The 22,500-nt window shown below is 46.7% G+C and overlaps 1 protein-coding gene across 9 annotated transcripts in view; it reads right to left on the reverse strand.

Annotated features, from left to right (window-relative positions):
- Positions 1 to 7,895, reverse strand: part of Irf4 (interferon regulatory factor 4) — an 18,256-nt gene extending 10,361 nt beyond the window's left edge. Inside the window, exons 1-6 of one of the 9 annotated variants that reach the window (XM_087590065.1) lie at positions 7,844 to 7,895; positions 6,374 to 6,620; positions 5,297 to 5,483; positions 4,344 to 4,432; positions 3,534 to 3,675; positions 1,866 to 1,973 (exon numbers count right to left, since the gene is read on the reverse strand). In XM_087590065.1, the coding sequence (XP_087446191.1) occupies positions 1,866 to 1,973; positions 3,534 to 3,675; positions 4,344 to 4,432; positions 5,297 to 5,483; positions 6,374 to 6,589 (742 nt within the window). In that variant the 5' untranslated portion in view covers positions 6,590 to 6,620; positions 7,844 to 7,895. 9 annotated transcript variants of the gene reach the window in all.
- Positions 7,896 to 22,500: the final 14,605 nt, after the last annotated feature.

Below are 22,500 nucleotides of genomic sequence, written 5' to 3' on the forward strand. Positions count from 1 at the left end.
AATTTCAAATATTGCTGTGGCCAGTTACTCGTCTTTGGGAGGGGTATATATTTCTTGGATTTTTCAGCCAAATTTTATTAGAAAGCGCCTCTGTTATGAAAGCCTTCGGATGATGGTGTTAATAGTGGTGGCACTTTTGTCTACAATATGAAATAATACTACCGGATTGGAATTCATCTTCCAACAATTCAATTTTGATTTTGGAGTTGAACTCTTCTGAGATATCTCAGAAGAAAAGCAAATGTGACTTCAGCTCTGCGGCTTCCCTAAAGTGTTCCCATGATGTCATTAAGTAAAAGCAAAACAACAACAACAACAAAACTTCAAATTGATATGTTGGGGAAAGGTGCTAAAAGAACAATTTCTGGGCTATGGAAAATGACACTTTTATTTTCTTGTTTTTAAGTCAGCTTTCTTGGGGTCGGGGAAGGAATTGATGAGAAATGGTCTAAAGGTCAGTGGTTAATGTAAACCCCCTGGAATCCCTCTAAGCTTTGTGCTCGACTCTTAAAAGAACCCAACTGTGTCTTCTACAGCTTTAAGACAGGAATCTAGTGACAAACGATTTCGTTGATTTCAGAAACCACTTTAAAATACCACCCACAGGCTGAAAGGGCACACTGGGTGTGCAAAGGCTCCCCGGGCAGAGACCGATTCCGGTGGGGTGGCTGGAACCCAAACAATGCCTGGAAAGACTAGCTTTCTGAAAAGTGCACCCAGGGTTGATAATTAATTATGCAAACCAGAAGAAGAAACCCACAAAAGCCTCGCATTCTTCAATGGCGTGTTCTGACAGCCCACACCGTGGTGTCCTCCATGTCTGCAGCTATGAACAGCAAGTCAGGTGGTATACCCAAAGAGGGGGGCGTTGGCCATCTGAGGTGACTGGTAGGGCGGGTTTCATTTCATTTAATGTCACCAGAATTACAGGACTGAAGAGATATTCATAGCTATTTATTTCCTACTCTTAGGGCGCCCACGCAATTCTTAGGTATTCCAGAAGAGGATCTGGAGCTTCCTAGTGTCTGTGACAAACCCTGAGGCTCAGAAGTGTCCCTTGCCTATTCTTGAGTGGCTCACAAAGTCTCCCTGAACATCAGAACTGGAAGGAACTAGAATTTAAAACGTCTTCCTCCCCTGAGAACAAGGGAAGTGTCTAAAATTGTCAAAATGTAGTTGATGTTTTCAGCCACAGACTCTTAGGGTAGCCAAAGGCATGATGAGAAGTCTAATAATTCCATTTGAAAACATCCAAAATAAATCATCTAAAGACTAAATGGACATAGGATGTCTGCTTCAAGTGAGTGTGGGCTTTCTGAAAAATGGTCGGTATCTCCAAGTGTAGGCTTCCTTAGCAACGGAACTTTAAAATGAGATCAAATATAAGCATGCTCAGCGATTCTATCAAAATCGTGAGGGAGTCAGAGCTATATGGTCCTTTAGGGGCATAGGAACTTCTCAGAGGCCAGCGTGGAGAACCAGTGTTCCCTGGAAGCAGTTCAGGACCACTCGTTTGTGGCCAACCCTAAAAGGACCAAAAAAAACATTTGAACATGAAAAGCCTCTGTGTCCATAAAGCCTTTCTACACTGCGAGAATGTCGGCTGGAGGCGGAGCTGGGTCACACTGGAAAGCTGAGCAGCTCATGATGTAGAAAGCTAAAGACACCATCCAAGTAGTGTTTATAGCAGTCGGTACTGCTGGGAGATTTCTAAGTGTCCTTTATTCAGTGTGATGTCCACATAGCCTGGACCATGTCTACTCCTGACCCTGGGGACTGCAAGGTCAGAGTCTAAATCCTCACCCAACCTCAGCAGAGGAGGGATGCCACCTCCCTCAGAGCTTTACAGGAAGCGCCACACTCACCTGAGAGCGCCAAGGCTTCAGCAGACCTTATGCTTGGCTCAATGGGGATTCCAGGAGCCTGGGACTCAGGTGGGGCACAAGCATAAAAGGTTCCTGTCACCTGGCAACCTGCATTTGCAAATAAAAATCAGATGGTGTCTAAGTAGAGAGTCCGAGTGCAGGGAGGCTCCAGAGTTGGGAGAAGCCATGGCCAAGCTTCCAACCCAAGCTTGACAGCCTCTAAATACCTGCTAACAGCAGAACGTGTGATTATGAGGCAAAGGCCAAAGACCACATCCAGTGAGAAAAATTTGGGGTGATGAGGAAGGAGCTACAGCCCAACTCTGAATTGAAACATGAAGCGCTCTCCAAAACTCATCCATGGGGAAACCGAGGCCCAGAGGAGAGGGATTTGCACCAGCCCACATAGCAAGTTACCAGCAGGGTCCGAGTTCAAATTTCTATAAGGCTGGTTAAAAAAAATGAATTAATTATTCAACCCCCATTTACTCTGCTCAATGTTTCTAAGTTAGGGGGAAGGGCTGGACCATGTTGCCTAGCAGCAGAGAAGTTATGTCACACTTAAGATTAGTCTGAGCATGTATGCAATGAGGAGGGTGTTGGTGAAATTGTGACAAGGAGAGTATTTCCAGAACAATATAAAAGGACTCCTGGAGTGGTAGCCGACGTCAAGACTTACATTTAAATAAGGAACCTGAAAGTCCCAAAAGCTTGTCTTATGTCAGCCTGGCGGGGTAGGCCTGTAATCCCAGTACTCAAGAGTTATGGCGGAAGGATCCAAGAGCAAATCTGGGTAATTCAGCAAGACCCTACTTTAAAATACACAGTCAAGAGAGGACTGCAGATGTCGCTAGGTGCACTCTGCTAAATGAGCACTAAGGGACCCAAGTCACGCTGAATGTTGTTTGTGAAATGTTCTGTGTCTGGTTAACTGGTGTTTCTTCTGCGCAAGCTTCTCTGGTGTCTGGGGGACCCCTGTGGGTCTTTTGGAGCCGGACACTCATTTGTAGAGACACTTTGTGGATTACTTCCGCTCTGATCCTTAGTACCAAGAACAGCTACAGATGACTCGTTGCTAATCAAGGGACATGAACCAGCCATGATCTCCTTAAGTCCCTGCGGAGGTGGGCTGGGCACAGCTGTCTACGGGAGAGAAGAACGATATAGACTAGGGAGATAGTATGGCTCTCCACGGGTGATAAGGACAACTCAAAAGGGAGACTGACAAAATCTATCCCTCTGTCCTAATCGGACAAAGAAAACACAGTGCTATGGAAACTAAAAGCATGTTTACCAAATGATCAGACAAATGTCAATGAGTTTTATAATCGATTCCTATGGCCATTGAGACCTTGTGTTCATCTGTGCTCTTCTCTATGTATAAAAAACGGGGCACTTTTCAGCTACCTGGAATGATCTCTGGGGTCTTCTAGTTAAGTTCCCACACAGAATTATGCCTATCATGGCTCTGAGGACTTCAACACTTCACAGGACAAGGCAACGCCCCCCAACCCCCCTCCCGCAGCAGCAGCAGCAGCAGCAGCAGCAGCAGCAGCAGCAGCAGCAGCAGCTTCACGTGCTGTATCTCTGGTATCTCAGTGGAAGGGGAGTTGCCCAGACTCTGAACCCAGGTTGTTCTTCTTTCTGCTGCCCTGGTACAATTCTTACCATTTTCACAAGATGGGCTTTGCCAGTGGTGGCCGCGCGGGCCAAACGTCACAGGACATTGATATGGGATTTCTGGGTGTGACTGGTCAGGGGCATAATCCCTCCAGCTCCTGTCATGGGGTGGCATCATGTAGTTATGAACCTGCTGACAGAGCACAGCGATTGCTGAGAGGATGACATCAACGGGTGTCAGAGTCGCTTCATGTCACCCAAACTCCTCAGGGAACCCCTTTTTTGTCCAGCAGCCAAGTCATTTTGTCCAAAAAGTGACAGGGACTGTCTCTCACGCTAGGTAGGAGACAGCCATAGAGGGGCTATCAGCACAATGGGGGCATTGTGTAGGCAGCTGTGATTTTTGTAAGGTTTTATCATATGGCTAAGCCCGGCACCAAAAATACTGCAGTGAAATCTTCCCCTTTTAAGCCTCTAAAGTGAATAAAACAGTGCTGTAATTCACATCAGGGAAGCCTAAAGAAGTCAGCTGCCCTGTGGTTTCACATGATAAAGCACTACTTCCAAATTCTTTGACTTCCACAAAAGGTCTGCTTCCCAGAAGATTTGACCATCGGTGGAAGCGTGTGTCCACAGGTGGGGCACATCAAAGTCCCCAACTTAACCATGGCGTCAGGGACAGTGACACCACACTGAAACTGAAACATCCTTCTCTGACCAGGTTTTTGTTCAACATTTGTCCTAGCCATAGCAAATAGGAAGTCAGTCCTACAGTTCTCATCTGTGTCTGCCTCTCTGAGTGGAGGCAGTCGAAAGGATACAGCCCAGCCTTCCACAAGACCAAGAGTCACCACTTACCTGGGTTGGCAGAGAGCCATAAGGTGCTGTCATGGGGTAGGGGTGGCCCATGGCCATCTGTGTGTCTTCCAAAGTGAGCTGCTTTGCTCCTGTGTGTTTGGGGGAAAGGAAGAAACAACACAGAGTAAAAGAAGGAACTGACTTAAATCTTATAAAATACCTAAGCACTTAATTCTTAGAATGCATTGCCATATTGACCAATCAGATGCTTTAGGTTTCTTTCGTCTTCTGTTTTTTAAACAATTCCCTCAGAGAGATATTTGTCTGTGTCATTAAACTGATTAAACATGCTCTGACTTGTGAGTCACAGTCAGGAAAGGAAACACCACCCAGGGCCCTGTGACCCACCAAGTGGTTTCTGGTAATGAGATGGTACCCAGCGAAAGCTGTATGACTGGAACCAAAGGCAGACTCCTGGACTAGTTGGCATCTCGGAGGGAGGGAACTCAAGTTTTCATAACTACCCCGGCAGGCCATGTTAAACTAGAAGCTCTAGCAGTTTTATTACAAGGAATGATATGTATGAGACGTGTGGTGTGCTCTCTCCTCTTTAAAAGTGCTTAATTACTAAAGGATATTAGGTAAGTAAAATTTTTAGTGGCTTTTTCAGGTTTTGTTTGGAAATTTGACCCGTATCCTAACTGAACGGAGTAACTAAAAACAATGCTTTGGGATTTGGCTCAGTGGTAGAGCGCTTACCTAGGAAGCGCAAGGTCCTGGGTTTGGTCCCCAGCCCCGGAAAAAAAAAGTGTATACCCACACACCCACGGGGCTTAATGTCTGTGATGTCATCCTACACTAACACCACGGGGTTGTCACTGAGAGAGCAAGGGCAAAGAGACTGCTGGGCTTAACCTAAGGCAGAGGTAGAAAGTGACCTTCTCTAGGAAGTACGGGCTCTATGAGTGTCATAATGTGTCTATTCTGTGACCTGTGCTGGGAAAATCCCTTACCTTTTTTGGCTCCCTCTGGAACAATCCTGTAGACCTTGTATGGGTCGGAGATATCCAGCTGACTCCTCTCTACCAGTTCCTCAAAGTCATTGCTCTTGTTCAGAGCGCATCGTAATCTTGTCTTCCAAGTAGGAGGATCTGGCTTGTCAATCCCTTCTCGGAACTTGCCTTTAAATAGTGCCCAAGCCTATGAGGGAAGAGAAGGAAAAGTCAAGCTCAGATCTTCAAAAGAATTCTACGGATTGTATTTCAGAAAGGAAGGTTGGTGTTTCAAATTTGCTGTTGCCCGAAATGTAGAACATGAGGATTGTGGGGCCCTCTAAGGGAAGACCTCATCAAGGACCTTATGGTGAGATAGGGAGACCCCATATGGGCTGTACACACCTAGTGCCTGAATATAGTGTGGGCAAGACAGAGCTGTGGAAGGGGCAGGCCCCAGAGAGGACATCTATAAAATCACAGAGGTACTTTGAACAAATTCCCGCAGGAAGTCCCCTTCCTCCGCCCTGCTGGCAGGTGGAGGCTGGGGGCTTCACAGTTCAGTGAGCCAGCTCTCTGGGGACATCAGTCCTAAGGGACTCACATGGGGTGGGGGAAGGGGGTCCCAGAGAAAGACTTTGAAGAGTCAAAGCCACTCAAAAAAAGGAAAACAGAGATCTCAGCTTCTAGAACCAGACAGCAGAGGAGCCTAATCAAAGAAACAAAACCCAGAGAGAGGAACTCAGAAAAGTAGCAAAACAGAGACAGGGAAGCAGAGAGGTCCTAGCAGTCGATGGTGGCAGTGGCAAGAAACAGAGAATGGGCTATGTGACCCCTCCGTCCCCAGGACGCTCCTGGAGCTGGAAGTTCTTTCCTCTACACAGACTTAGTATTGGGACCTGATTTCGTGGCTATGTAATCCCCGGAGAGCTTGCAAGCTCTTTCTCTTCTCCTGGGACTTCTGCTAAGCAAGACCCAATCGCTCAGGCCTCCTTGCGGGAGCCCACCTGACATAGTCCCTTCCCCTGGAGCCACATCACATCCAGAACCGTCAGACTTTCCCGCTTCCCCGCCCAGGGATCCCTGAATGCCGCTGACCTTGAAGAGGGCTGCGTCCTCCTCCCGGTTGTAGTCCTGTTTGCCCGCGTGTTTCCACGGGATGCGGAAGACGCTCTTCTCCTCGTTCTCCCACACCAGCCCGGGGTACTTGCCGCTGTCGATCTGGTCGATCAGCCACTGTCTGAGTTTCCCGTTGCCGCAGCTCACCGCGCTCATGCCGAACTCTGAGCCCCGGCTGCCCGTCTCCAAGTTCATGACGCGTGCTGACCTCCTCCGCGCTCGTGCGCTGCGGGGAGACAAACTTTCCCTGCAGCCACCGTCGCATCGTTCTTGGGGGAGCCCTGTCCCCAAACTCTTGCAGTGCCCACGAGGCCCCGGAGTCTCTGAGGCTGCCAGGTGCTCGCGTGCAGTGCCAGTGTCTCCGGAGTCCCCCAACAGAAGGTACTTTGACGAGGGTGTGGGGAGCATCCTTTGGCGCGCACCATCCTCAAGGTCCTTCCTCTCACCCCATCTTCCACTCACTGTCTACTATCTCAACGCACTCCATTGGACGCTCCTAGATACACAACTTCTCTGCAGACCCCGAGTCTTGCGCTACGCTGGGGCGCCCCTTTGCTTTCTTGCCCTTCTCTGCCAACTCCAAGCAGCTTTGGTCCCACTTTTTCCTTACTCTGCTTATACTCCCTCCCCTTCCTGGGTTCAGGTTGCCCTGACGGCCCCAGACAAGAAGGACCTGGCACGTGGACTAGCCCTTATCTAGGTCCTGTGTCCCTACCACGTAGGTGTGCAGTACCTAGCTCTCTCCCTTGACTTTCTTCGATGAACCCCTCACTTTGTCCCCGGAATAATGCCAGGCCTACACAACCAGAGACCCTTCCATGGGTCCTGGAAGCAACAAGTGGAAGTCATATTATTGGACGAGCCTTGCAGCCAAGAAACAGGAGATTCCAACCTGCAAAGAGGGCCAGCGGGAGCCCAGGCAGGAGTGAAGGCGAGGCTGGGAATAAGGGGTATTGTGGACAGCAACACCAGCTCCCTTGCGCGAGAAGTGAAGAAGGGCGTTGGGGAAGGGGTTCTGAGCTCCCCAAGTTTGAAGCGCTCAGCTCTCCTTGGCCATCCGGCCTAGGAATCACGCGCTGGAGCCCTAGATGAGTTTGGGTCCTTTATGAACCAGGGCTGGGAAAGGAGCTTTCGACTGGAGCAGAGCCAGAGGCTGTCCCCCTGCCGACAAGCTGCGGCCAGTATGATCCTTTGATGACACCACAGTCCCAATAGCTCGTCCCGCCCAGCCCGTGGGGGATGTTCTGGAACGCCCGCCCAAGCAGCTTCATACAGAACCCGCAGTGCATACGTCCTGGGGCAGCGTAGAAGAGTGTAGCCTGAGTCCGCTATCTCTGCACGCTACCTCGGGGGGGGGGGGGGAGGGCTCCGGTTCAGAGATGGAAGCCGGGCTTCCTCTACCACTAGCCTCACGCTCCTCCTTCTGCCCAACTCCAGGCTTTAACTCACCTGCACTCTGAGCTGAGGGCAGCAAAGGGTCCCAAGTTCAAGTGGTGAAACTAGGAAAGCGAGGTGAGAAAGAGGAACTTTATAGAGCTGGAGGCGGGGCGCGGTGATGGACGGGGCGGGGCGCAGCGGCCCCGCCTGAGAGGGCGTGGCTCGCCTAGGCCCAGGACCGCCCTCCACCCCTGCTGTGTGCCTAAGTGTTCGGCAGGAACAGGAGCCTCGGACTAGAGCCTACCGGGTCAAGGGCTATCCCCTTGCCGACAAGCCCTGGCTTTCTCCATCCCCTCCTGTGGAGGGGGCTTGGGACTCTGACGCACTCAGAAATCCTCAGCTGGATGGGACAGTCCGTATGGCCCGTTCCTGTGAAGATGGAGGCTTGCAAAGGGGATACTGGAATCTGCACTGAGGATAGCCGATAACTTGTAACGGTTGGGAAGTGATGGTGCGTCTGGAGCCCAGGGGACTTGGTTCTCACAGCATGTGACAAAAGAGATAGACTGAGAGAGGTGGAGAGCATCCTCGGTCCTTTCTCTCTGAGCCTTTAGAGACTATCATGCTCACTAAAACGAAAAACAGAAAGGCAAGTTTATAAACCGTGGCCCAGATAAACTGTGCTTGAAACGCTTGCTTATGCAGGTTGAGTGGATGAAACCAACGAATCCGAGATGACTCAGACAACGCACAGCACCCAAAGTTTCAATTATGGCAACATAAAAGAGATGGGGGATCCCTAAGTATTCAGGTAGTTACCGGATGTCAATTCACCTTAAAATGATAATTTTAACCTCAGCCTCGTGGGAGGCAGTTACCGGTGGGGGTACTAATGCCCCAAATAGAAATAACAGCTAGGTTGACTGAAGGTTTTACTTCATTCTCACGTTTTCTTCGGCCTTCATATTTGACTCCATGAGCTTTCACCACTGACTTTCTCCAGCTCGGCTTGGATGTCTGGAGCATGTATGTTCACTTGGTGTTTTTGGCAGACCACCAGTTTCTGTATGATTTTAGATTGGTGCCACCACAGGTCAACTTGGAGCGTTTGTAAAGCTTTTTCACTTAACTTATTTCTCAGTTTTTCTTTTAATGTGCAATCTTGGGTTCTGGAGTTTAGGAGAAGCATCCGATTTCAGGCACAGGAAAACTGGTGTGGAGATGCCCACCCGCATGCGTTTTCCTAACACCAACAGGCTTTCTCAGAAATTAACAGGATGCTATGTCTTGTTATTTTACCTCAATAAGTTTTCCATTGTCAGAGCCCTAGTAGTAAACAACAGAGTTTCGTTCAAAGAAAATTTTGGTAACACCCATTTTCCCCTCTTCTTCCTTTGGGGCTTCAATTCATTCAAAAATATTCTTTGAACACCTTCTATCTGTCGGGAACCGTCCTGGCCACCAGAGACACATCTCAGAGCAAAGCAAAGATTGTTGCTTCAGATAGCACAGCATTGCTGCTGAGGGACTACTTTTCTTCATGGGTTTTTTTTTTCTTTTTTCTTTTTCTTTTGCACTTTGATGCACGTGTCCTCTGCCTTGGCTTAGATGGTCTCAACACTTTCCTCAACTATCCACATCCTCTGTTTTCAGAAGTTTAGACAACAGCCATTACAAGACATCTTTTGAGACTTTACAGGGCTCTCTTGTTTAAAAGATAGGATCACTAATCTTCAATGCCATCTTCTGGTTTGCTCTGCTGCTGTGTGGATCCCCAGAGATGATATTTTAATGATGGGGATGAGGTGAATGCAGGCAATAAGCCACCCGCACCATCAAAACTTCCTATTTTATTAGCATCCTTTAGCTGCACAGCAGTGGTGGATGTCATGACATTACCTTTACCTCCTCTGTTGTCATCCCTTACTACTCATCCTCCACCTCTCCCTCCCCCCCCATATCTTCAACCAATCTGCCTTTTACTTTCTTACCCTGGCCCCCACCATGGGAAAGCATGTGAGGCACGTGTGTGAGAGACTGCCTTATTTCACGCTATGCACTGCGTTCCAGTGTCAACCGCTCCTTGCAAACACCATGCCCTCATTTCTCTTTCCGGTTGAATGAGATGTCCTCATGAATCACTGATGTTCTCACTGAACACTGAAGTGTTCACGTTGTCACTGGGGGAGAGGAAGGTGTGGCCAGGTGGGCACTGCCAGCGGATCACTAAGAACTTCTTAAATCACAGTCAGAGTGGAGAGGAAGAAAACAATTTAGGGGGTAGGAGATTTCCCATCCTCTTGCCCACTGACACTTAAGAAAAGTGATGTATTTCGCAGTGAAATGGTGGACTGTTGCTGGAAAGTGCCACAGGAAGTTAGTTAATTGAACATTCCTCCCAAAGGCAGAGCTTCCTACTTCACATACGGTTTACTGGGCTAAAGAGCCACTGAGGAGGGATCCAGTTCTGAATGGGGCAAACTTTTCATTCATATCTCCCATAACAAGACTGCAAGAAAAGCTAAATATACCTGAACTCAGTATTTTAAGAATTGACCTTTGAAAGCTACACATTCACAAGTAAGAAAGCATATTTTATAGAACCAGTCAGTGTCAGACACCTAAAAAGACATTATTTAGCCCAGGGTATACCTTGGCAGTAGGGTATTTGTTTAGTGAGTGGAAGGCACTGGGTTCAATTCCCAGCAACCGGAAACAGAGCAGTCTCCCCTCCAAGAGACGAAGACCTTGTTTTGGATAAAGTGTATTTTCCCATGAACTCACTCATTAAAATGAGAACTACAGTGAGAAAAAAAAACAGTAAAATTCTCTTAGGGAAAAATTATTTTAAAAACAGTAAAAAATAAAACAGGAAAGAAAAAAAACCTCTATTGTTTTAATGCATTGCCTCTGGTTTAAAAACAACCAAACCTCTGATGCTCTGACACTCTGATTCTGGGTGCATGGAATGCTGCCCACCATGAGTCCTGACGACCACTTCATGGTAAGTGGCAGGAGGAGGTGTCTGGAGTTCACAGGTGTGAAGGCGTGGGTGGCGTTTAACTTACCCATGTTCAAGAGTGACAGTGACCTTGTTTTCTGCAGTGTCCTAACAAGGAAATTGTGTACATCACAAGCATTCTCCCACCTGGAACCATGACTGTGTATGCCTGTATTGGTACTTGGGGACCATCACAGACATAATGGCATGTATTCTTCAACCATACCTGCATGGTGCTCAGTCCAATTGTGCACATAAGAAGAAAGATCCAGAGGGGCCACTAGTCATCTCTGTGACTGGTCCAAGAACTAAGCTTTTGTGAACCAGTCTTTCCCATGCATACATCTGTTTGCTGCCCTTTGGGTTAAAGTCAGGGGGATGAGGAGATGGTGCAGTCAGTAAGCATACTTGGCTTACTCTGCAAGGATAAAGACACAAGTTTAAATCCTTAGCAACCATACGAAAAAGCTGGGCAATGCTTAACATATATAACCTTAGTATTGAGAGGCTGACATATGCGGTTGCCAAGAGCTGAGCCAAACATTATTAGTAAAGTGATGTAATCTTGGGCTATAACACAAATACTTTAATTGCAAAAGTGCAAAGCGTTTTGTCACTTCAAACAGCTCTAGTATCAAACATCCCTAGAGCATAAGCCATCGGTGAGAAGGAGAAGCGGTTGGGAACACAGTTAATACCAGGAGTTGGTGCGTGTGGTAGAAAACAAACACAGTCAGGTTTATAGAAAATGAGAGTTGTCATTTTAACCAATTATGTAATAAGGAGTCACAAAGTCTGTGACTCTGGAGCAACATTGTCCCTTTCTTCTTTCGTCATGTTTATAAGCAACCAACTGTTGCCTTTTTGTCTCCTTTTATCACATGCATTCTAAGAAGTTTCCTTGTAATGCTCCTTTCTCTGACTTGTTATGCTTGCTACGTAAATAATGACGTGGCTGTAAGCGAGGACCCACTTGACACTGCCAACTCCTGTTCCCAAGCCAACAAAAATGCAAATCCTCTGCAATCCCTGGAGACAATGTTCCGAAAACTGAAGTAAGAGGTGAAAGGCAAACAGCATTGTCTCATTTCACTCATTGGTAACGTTGGTCGCTTGACTCCAGAATATTCTAAACTTTCAGCAGAACACAGTAAAACAGTGCCCCAGCATGTGTCGCTCAGGACTGATGTTGGGGCACTTGTGGAGGTAGAGCTTTTCTTGCAGGGAAAGTTGCATTGTGTATGGCCAACCTGAGACTCGGGGTGGGTTCTTTCTTGTTCATACAGGCTATTCAGGACCAGTTAGTCTGAAACATGCTTGATCACAGGCAAAGAGAAAGGATTCAGAAAGAAACATACTGTGCAGCCAATATTCATTATTTGTAGTGCCATGACACTCACTGCCTTAGGAGATGAGAGCCGCAGCAAAGAAGGAATTATCTGGCTGTGGTTGGGCAGACAGAGAGGAATGGCCAGGAGTCCTGGGAGGATTCTACAGAGAGAGAGATGAGTTCTCAGACAGAGCAGGCAGACGGGATGATAAGGAAGAGGCCCTGAGGCCTGATGGTGGTGGATAGGCAGCTCCAGGTGCAGAAATTAGGAAATGGTACCACGGAGAATCCACTTCCCAGATTCTCACAGAGGAAGTGTGACTCTGAGTTGGAGGATCACGTGATAGGTTGAGTGTCTTATATCCAAAAGGTTTGGGCTCTCACTCCCCTGAAACCAATCTGGCTATCATAAAATAGTATCCTCCGAAGCCTGCGCCTTGCTCTGCTTTGATCCATCCCTGCTACGCCTTCCAGGAGCAGTGCCCCTAGGCATCCTGTCTACCTCTTTGCCTAGAGGAGGTTTGCCAGTTGCTGCACATAAAAATATGTAATGCATTATTAAATTAGGAATTTCTGATAAAATGTGTGTAATTGTTTAGTGTAAGTATGCTCGAAGCAATATTTGAAATGATTTTGTCTGAGGTGCAAACATATATCAGATGCTGTAATGTGAATGACCCCCTCCCCTCACAGTCATGGGTTAGCAATTTAATTCCTCAGTGAAAATGTATTTGGTAGGGGTGGGGCCTTTGGGGTCTTAGTTAGTAAAGAGGCATTATCAGAAAGAGAAGCCTTAGCTGGCTGCTTTTATCACCACATGGTGTCCTATGCCAGGCTGTAATCCAGCAAAACAGCCTTTCCAGTGGTTATAAGCATCATGCTGCCAGCCCTTCCAGACTATATATATATATTATACATATGTATGTATGGACATTCAAATCACAGTACCAGATATGCATATAGATCTCAGACAAGAAGCTTCATTGAACATACTTAAATATTTGTATTCTCTCCCTTTCCCTCTCCTCACCTGTCTCAGGTATTTTAAGAAAGCCAAGAGAAGTGGGCTATCACTTCTCTTTTTTGCCTCTCTTTTTGCTCAACCAAGGACAATGCAAAGCAAACATTTAGCTATGGTGAGCATGAATTACTAGTCATCAAGTCCTTGTTCAAAAGATTCTGTACTTCCCTTCAGAGTTGCCCATCAACATGGACCAACAAGGACTAAGGATCTCCAAGTGGGTCCCCATGGCCCTCTGCATTGTATGAACAATAGCTGCATGTCTTCAGAATTCAAGAAATAATTTTACTGGATGTGTATCATTTTCCTGCCTTGTAATTTTTTTATAAAAAAGACGAAGTCAAACTAAGGTAACTTGGAGACCATCTATACTGTGATTCCTTTTGGTAGCAGCCCCTACGATGCACAGCACAGCCCTAAACAGGCCATCTAGTCACCTGACCCTGGCTGTTGTTCTCTGGCCAGCCATTAGGATGGGGTGGGAGACACATAGGTAATCAGATAATAGGAGCACGGCTGACTTGTGGAAGGCAAGTCGTACTACTTCTCATATTAGGAAGAGCCCTTGTTCCCAAGGCCACCTGGGCAGTTCCTCCTGCTTGCTTCCTCTCCCTTTCCTGTCTCACTCCCCTTCACCCCCACTTCTCCTTTCAACATCTTGACAGTTTGTTAATACAGATTATCCTACAACAAGGGACGAAAAGAGAAACTTTCACAGGCATTAAAACTTTCATTGCTTATATCTAATGACTATGAGTACACAGAAACAGGTTTCTTGAACTTCTTTGGTTCTGCTGAGGCAAGGAGAGAGAGAGAGAGAGAGAGAGAGAGAGAGAGAGAGAGAGAGAGAGAGAGAGAGAGAAAGGATGTGGTTTCTGATCCAAAGCAGTCTTAGCTCTCATGTCATTCAAATAAACACAAGTTCTTCCCCACATTAGGGGATCAACTTTTTTCAATTTAAACTTACTTTTTTTAGGTGACTAAAAAAAAAAAAGAAAAAGAAACACACATGAAAATTGTGTGTACTACTGGGGTGCTGTGCAATGTTTTGATACGTGTGTGTCCCATGTGTTTTTATCCATGATGCAGGAAGCCAGTGAGTGGCAGCAAATGACACAGGACTTGGGTGAGATCATTGTACGTCCCTGAGATTTTGGCAGATAAATTCTCCACAGTAGACACAGGCATGAGGCTAGTCAGAGAACAAAGAAACTACAATATGAGAAGCCATCTATAAGCAGAACTCTGTCAGAAGTACTAGGCTCCTCCAGGCTGGGCAGGGTGGAGGAAAGTCCCAGGTTAGCTCAGCCCTCAGCCCTAATCCTAGGTTAGGCAGCCAATGAGCCTCATATATGCTACTCCAAAGAGAAGTTGTGCTGTCCCAGGCTACAGTTTCCACAGTCACTTATGACCAGGTGGGGAAGTAAGGTGGGATGGTGGTCCTATTTCAGAGAAGAATGTGGTGACATCAGGGCGGTCACCTGGACTTGCAATGAAACCAGTTGGAATTGAGGACAGCCTCATGGCACACTTAGAGGATGTCCTCTGTTTCTAGGCTTTGGCCAGCTTATGTAACCTCTCTGGGGTCACCCTCCTGGATGGATCCCCTTGTCTACTTCCATTTGCTCCTCTCCTCAGACTCATCCTAGTCTTTGGAAGGCCTGGCCAAGTAGACACAGCCTGGCTTATTGAGAAGTATTATGTCCCCTTGGTTTTACACCTCACGGTTCACAATGGCCTTTTCCCTATGTGCAACCCAGCTTGACCTGCTTCTTTCACAGAGAAACTAGCATGTGAGATTTGAGCATCCTGTGTCTCCCTTTCCACTGCTTCCTTCTCAGAGGAGGTTTCAGGCTCTGTTTGTAGCTTGCTTCCATGGTCCAAGAGTGAATAAAAGAATTATGGAGTTCACCAAGGGATGCTTGTTTTGTGTTGTTTCATATCAAGTAGGGGCCATAAGGAGTATTAATGGTGGAGACTTGTTAAGAAATGTGAGATAGCGTCCTCCTCGCTTCTGAACGTGTGAGCCATTTCATGCTCCTTTCCTCCCTCCACACCTTCCGGGTCTCCTTGCATTGTCTCTCTCATATGCCCTTGGAAGCACCTTCTTCTAAGGGTCTCTTTGCCCAGCCTGTTTGAAGTCTTCAGTGTCTGAAGGAAACCTGGTTCCTTATCAGCTCAGACTCACGGGGCTATGAAAAGCTCCACCTGGAAATCACCTTCTGATCAAAGCATTGTGCTTTTCCCTTGACTCTTTGCAAAGTCATGATCCAAAGGCAGTTTCTTCTGAATAAGTACACAGGCTTGACTACTTGTGATTACAGAATATATTGTTCTTATTTGATATTGTCCACTAAGTGTAAGAGAAACCAGTCCACACAGAAGGGAAGCCCCCGAGGGCCACCTGTGAGTATGCCTAGCAGGCCTCTTCACCAGATACACTCTGCTAGACCCAGAAGAGTCATGGTGTACTAATAGTGTGTTCAGCTGCAAAAAAATGGTCTCTTCTGGGTTACAGGTGGGCGTGCTTAGAGGGAATGAGCTATACAGAACATTGGAAGCTTAATGTGTTGACTTTTTAATACTTTTAAGATTTTATAGCACCTCCTCCTTTATTGAGCAGAACTCAGGTACCCTGGGGGGTGGGGGAATTTGACATCAGATGAAACTTAAAAATGACAAGGAGAACCACACACTGTCTTTTTCATCTGCCCAGCATGCCACAATGTAATCTGAGAAAGAACATGACTTTCCAGGTTACGTGGACTCACTGCAGTAGCAAGCCTTTAAAGACGAGTAAGCCGGTGCCCCCTACTCTTGTGACTGAAGATCCAGCTCACCCTTCATACACTCTTTCCTCCTCCTTTGTGCCATGAGGTGTCCTTCCCAAGGGCCAGTGAACACCTCTCTGCTACTCCACACCCTGCTCTGGGTGCCGGGCTGTGGGTGGTGCTCAGCAGTGCTCCCTAGGTCCTATCACATTCAGCCTTGGTCAGGCAAGGCTTGCAAATACGCAGTCCTAGAATTGGTGGCACTGTTACCGTGACTCTACATCCCCACATCTTTGAGTTCTACCTCCCCTTGCTATGGCACCCTGAGACCCAAAGCCCAAGCTACAATGGCCAACTGCATGGACCACTGTGACGTTCTCCAAAGTTCTGTGATTTATCTCAGCTTTTGAGCTCCTGTGAGGCATGGCCAAGACCCAGGGTTGCCCAAAAGAGTATGCTGACAGTGACTCAGCTTCGTACTGGGTATATATCACTCAACCCCCAAAGGGATCATTCTCTGGGAAAGTACCAAGTACAGGAGGAGTGGATATGATTGAGAGAACCATAGGCAACCTCAGCAGGAAGACTTCTGTTCTGAATCTCAGAGTTACAGGATTTCCATATAAGACATGAAGGAAAAGAACATTCTAGGTTGTGATTAGCATGGTTGAAATTCTTAAGAGTGTGACAGGGGATGCTAGTAGAAGAGTAAATAACCAGAGGTAGGGGTGGAGACCTAGGAACTTGGAAGAGAAGACCACAGAGAAATCTCAAACTGTTAAGGTAACTGTTTTGGACAGAGCATTAGTTCTCCTGCATCACAGGGGCTAGCTCAGACACTGGGATTCAGGCAGTAGAGCTTGGACCTGCATTTCTGTCAGATATCAGGAGGACAGGAGTGTGGGGACAGATTGTTCACAACTCAGAGAACAGGCAAGGCATGCATGTTAAAAGTTTGCCCTTGTAAGTCATATAGTTCGACTGGAATTTTAGGAAGGCAAGTTTGCAAAACCAGCCTGGATAGAAGTGCAAACTGTGGAGATAGGACCTGCTGAAGGAGGATGAGGCTGTGATTCAGAGGGCAAAAGCAAGGGAGGTGTGGCCTCAAGGATGGTAAGCATTGGGGACTGTGGTGTCCTCACCAGAGAAATCAAACAATGACAAAGGTGATATTTAGGATGGAAGCTGGAAATGGAAAAGTTAGTACTGATGGTCAACTAAACAAAATGGAGTCAGCATTGCCATGGAAACAATCCATGTCAAGTTTCTAGATTGCATCAATTGAGATCTAAAAACCCACGTTGACTGGCATCATTCCATGGATGAGAGAGAGAGAGAGAGAGAGAGAGAGAGAGAGAGAGAGAGAGAGAGAGAGAGAGAGGAGAGAAAGCCGTCCCAGCCTTAACCACTATATTTGTTTTGCTCCCTTGCCACTGATACAATGTGACCAGCGCCTCATGCTTTTGCCACCATGACTTGGCACAATACCCTGAGACTGCAAGCTTGCGCACTCACACCTAAGACTCATTTGCACACTCAGAGGGAACATGGGGTGCTGAAGAATCTTGAACAGTGGATATTGTGCTGAGTAGCCGGCTTCTCTATTTTCCTGCCTCTGACTAACGGTTAGGTTGGGGCCAGGGGGAGGTCGGGAGGAACCAGGTTCCTTATGACCATGGGCACTGATCACTTCCTTCCCGGCTGCAGGTCTATTCGGCGTGGATTTGGAGTCACTCTGAGTGGGAACAGTCATGATCACTTCCTTTTGAAGCCTGTAGCAGGTTCCTGAGCATAGGAAGGGAATGCTGTCCTGTCTGGAAGGCATAAGGGCAGCTGTCTGAAGAAAGGGAAACGGACCCTTAGTGGACGGGCATGGTGCGGGACACAGTCTAGGGGAACTTTCTTGGAAGGGAGTGACTTGAACATTCTTGCCCTGAGATGGCTTTGAGATACTGAGTTCCGGCAACAGAACCCGGAGTTGGGGCGCAGCTTGGGGCCTGCTTCCATCCGTCGCTCAGAGAGGTCTTTCAATGCCATGAAAGAGTCTTTGCCACTCTGGATTTTGGGTCAGCCTTGGGCATCAACCTGTACAAGGACCAATCTGATGTCTGGTCTGAGACTGAGACTATCTTCATTGAACCTCCTCAGTAATTTCTCATTCAACTGAGCATCTCTATTAGAGAGTACAGCGAGGTCAAGATAGACTGGCCAAGGTCTTCAGAATCAGCTGTGAGGGCACATGCCTCATCGAGAGAGGCCCCGTATGAACAATAAAGGATAACACATCCACGTTGCGGTCAAAATTTAAAAAATGGCGGAACATTTCCCTCGCGAACCCTGGCGGTCGCGCTCTCGCTTGTTCTGGCTCCTGCGGGCCATTGGAACTAGCGCTAATTTATTTCAGTGGCTCCACGCTGCCCCCAAAGCACTCTCTGACCCAGACAGGTAACTGCTATGCCAGGTTCCTACAGAGACCGTCTATCTCGAAGCTCTCTTACTGTAGACCCTGTTCCCATTTCTAGCATCCACTCCCTGGTCCCAGCAGCAGCTACCCTTGCATAACTCTCTGCTGCTGCTCTGTTTACATTCCCAACATCCACCTTCTAATAATTATGGTATAAATTCTCAACAACCTGTTAAAATCAAGACTCAACAAACTGTAATCCAACAATCAGGGCCTTGCGTTTGCTAGGCAAGTGCTCTACCGCTGAGCTAAATCCCCAACCCCTATATGTTAAATTCTTAATCCACAATACATCCACACAATAAACTTTCGACCAATTGATAAGGATATAAACTGCCCACCTAGATAAGATAAATTTGCCTACAGAAATCCATCCCAACTACCTTGGCAATTCAAGACCACCCGGATCTGGGTCATCTTTCTCCGTCTCCATTTTGATTCTCCTTCCTTCTCCTTCTATCCTGCCTTACAAAACCTTTGTCCCTGCCTTATTTTTTTACTGTCCAATCATGGCCTTGACCTAAGTGGTGCCAGCCCTCACCTGCATAAAGATATCAACCTACATATCCAGCCTCATTAGCAATCACTTCCTTGGAATGCTGCCTGCTCTCTGCCTTCCCTCAGGCCTTTACCCTAGGGCCACCTTCTAGGGAACTCACAGTGATTTATCCACAGAGCTCTGGTTGCTGGTCATATTAGGCCTTAGTCACTCCAAGTTTGCTCCACAGTCTGCCTCCTCTGACCACCACACAGTGGGTCTATGATTGTCCTGCTCTCTGATGTCATCTCCACTAGAACGCATCCCTCACCCAGGTGCGCAGAGGATATTTTCTGATTAAGTGAACAAAAGACTGACCATTGAAGAGACAGCAAATGCGCACGCATGAGAATGAGTGCTGGTGACAACCATGTGGCTAGAATCAGCATATTTCCTCTAGTGTCTTCAGAGATACTCAGCACCAACGGAGGGGACACTAAGAAATACTTTAAATATTGAATCGTGGGGGACAATTAAATATGCATTGGTACAGCTGCAGAGTTGGAAACTGATATTTATGAAAATTATCATCAATTTTGGGGAAAAGCTTGTGATTCAGGGCCAAGGGGAGATAGCAGATGCAAAGTGCATGCATGATGTGATCTGAACTCTGAGAAAAAGATATGGCAGTTAGGGGAATCCCCAGTGTGTTACCAACATAGTGGGGGACCACACAGTATATAATTGTTTTCTCTACCTCCTGCCCCCAAGTTTAACGTTCTTTGGGGATAAACATACAATAATCTTAAACCCATAAAGATATTTCTTAAGATCAGAAAATTAGTTCCCAGCACACTTAACTAATCATGTTGACTTACGGCAAATTATAGGCCACATCTCTCTCTGCTTTAACGGCACCTTCTTCTATGGAGGTCCCGCTTCTTTCTTTTGGAGAATTGATTCCTGAAACATGACATTGATTCCAGAATGCCATTTTCTGGATTACTTGAAATCTGGTGTTGTTGAAGCTTGGCGGAACCCACTGTCCTACCCCGTGCTAGATGTTAGGGGAAATACAGACAAGGTGGGGCACGGTTCCTGTCCAAAGCACACTGTCAGATGAGTAGCTCTGCATCTCTGGTCTTTACCTTGAAGGAACTGCATTTACCAAAACCACCAGTGACATTCTCCTGGCAAAATTCCAGCGGCCTCATCTCTTTCCAAAACCTCTGGGTCTCTCGGCACTTCTGCAGAGGTGGCCGGTCCCCTTGTGACATCTCTTCACTGTGGTCACCTCAGTCAGTGCTCACGTCACGATCCACCAAGCACTGAGCAGCCCTCCTGCCTACTCAGACCCCTGTGCCTCACCACACCATGCAGTTGGCCCCAGTGGGGTGAGTCAGGACCTGAAGGGTTTCCCTCTCCACCACCCTGTCTCCACCAGTGTCCGTTGGCCTATGCTGCACCCCATTGCCCCGCAGAACCTCTCTGCTGCCCTTCACCTGCAGCCCTTCCGCCTCCTGAAGAGTAGATTCAATGTTCTCTACAGGACCGGCCTCTCGACACCCAGCTCTGGCCCTACCATAGCTTCCTTTGTCTGGATGCCGCTGCCTGACCCACTCACCTCTAAGGGCCACCTGAAGTTACTGTTTATGGGATGTGTAGTATCTATGGGAACTTTGAAAAATATTTGCTAGCCAAACTGAACTTTGTTTTTTAAATTTGTTGTACAAAATAATAGCTTCTGTTAATGACTTCTATGCATATTAGTTACCTTGCCAGTCCCTTCTTCCCTCCCGAGGATTCCCCTCAAATACTCCTTCTGCCTTCACATGATCATGTGCGTTTGCTTGTGTGTGTGCATTCTGCATGTGATTTAAAAAGACACGATTTTTTTTTTACTTTTTCCTTCTCCCCATCACTCTATCCTGTTCGCTCCCTTTAGTATCTTTCTTCTTCTCACAGTGTCCCTCTGCTTCCAACCGTATAGATATTAATATTACCTAAATATTAATATTACCTGGATGAGACACAACAGAAAATTATATTTGTTTTTCTGAGTCTGGTTTAGTTCCTTTTTTAACATGATACGCTACAGCTCCACTCGTTAACAAAATTTTATTCTCCTTTCTGGTTGAATAAAAGGTAATTACACATACACACACATATTTTATACGTATATGTATATATGTTCATGCCACATTTTTCGTGTCTGCTTATTTGTTCGTGAATGTTGAAGCTGTTCCATGGAGGCTACTGTGAATAGTACCGTAGTCAATATGGAAGTGCTGCCCTTCAGGTATGCTTCTAGGGCTGTGTTAAGGCAGATCACGTATGTGGTGGTTCTATTTTAAGAACCTTAAGAATTTTTCTTTTAATAAACTTCTGTACTCATTTTCCATAGTGACTGGACCTTTGTATTTCCACTGGCCATGTAAAAGGTCTCCCTTTCCTTATAGCCTCACCAGCATTTGTTATTATAATTTTCTCAATAATAATAATCATTCTGGCTGGGACAAGACTCTTCATGTAGTTTTAATTTGTATAAAATATTTTTTGTAGTATGGAATTGAAAATGAGCAAAACATGCTATTTATCTTGCTCTGATCTTCCTTCCTTCCTCCCCCCTTCTCTTCCTCTCTTCCTTGCTTTCCCTTCCCTCTCCATTCCTCCTTCTCTTCCTTTCAATTTGAACTGACAAATAAAAACGGTACATATTTATCGATTTCTGTGACAAAACTGTGATCTAATTAAGTTAAAAGGAGGACAATCTTGCCTTGGATTATGGGTTAACCCATGGCTCCTGAAGCCATTCCTTTGATTCTGAGACGACAAAGCATGTCCTGTCAGAGGTCTGCAGAGAGAAGGCTGCCCCATCATGGCAGCTGGGAAGCAAGAGAGACAGAGTTCTGGGCCAATAGCCCCTTCATGTGGTAACTACACCTGGCCCAACTTCCCTCCACTAGACCCCACCTCCTAAGGTCCTGCTGCCGTTCAGTAGCTGGTGACCAAGCCTTTACACACGGGCTTTGGGGACATTCCAAACCACAGCATTTACGTGCACAACAGTATACACTGGTGTCTGTATGTACTGAGTTTAAAGGAGACTGAGAGGAGAGGCTGAGTTTAATGAACTGATCTGCATCTTCCCATCTATCTACTTAGCAAGAACACTTTCTGCTCTTCAGCAATTTTAAAATGCATACATCATTGTCTTTAACTGGAGTCACCTGAGATCTCACAGATTAGGCTCTTCTTTTCTGACTGACACTTTGTGTCCTTTAACTAACATCTCTCCCATTCCTCCCCTCCCCGGGCCCCAGTCTCTGGTAACCATTCTCCTCTTTGCTTCTAAGTTGGATGTCTTTAGATTCCACATATATGAGGTTCTGCAGTGTTGTCTTTGTGTGCCTGGTCTGTTACACATTCTGGCTTCCACATTCCCTGTTGTTACAAACAGTAAGACCTCTTCTCTCTCATGAGCTTGCCTTGTAATACTTGACTTGCACAGTGTTAACTATATTTATCATACTGTGCATAGGACACCAGAGATCCCCTTTTCTGTCTATCTGAAACTGTACCCATTAGGCTATCTTTCCTTCTCCCTGAACCTTCATATCCACCATCTGTTACTTGTTTCTAAGAGTGTGACATTTATCTTTCT

This window comes from Rattus norvegicus, chromosome 17 (assembly GCF_021556685.1).
Source record: "Rattus norvegicus strain SHRSP/BbbUtx chromosome 17, alternate assembly SHRSP_T2T, whole genome shotgun sequence".
Taxonomy (NCBI): domain Eukaryota; kingdom Metazoa; phylum Chordata; class Mammalia; order Rodentia; family Muridae; genus Rattus; species Rattus norvegicus.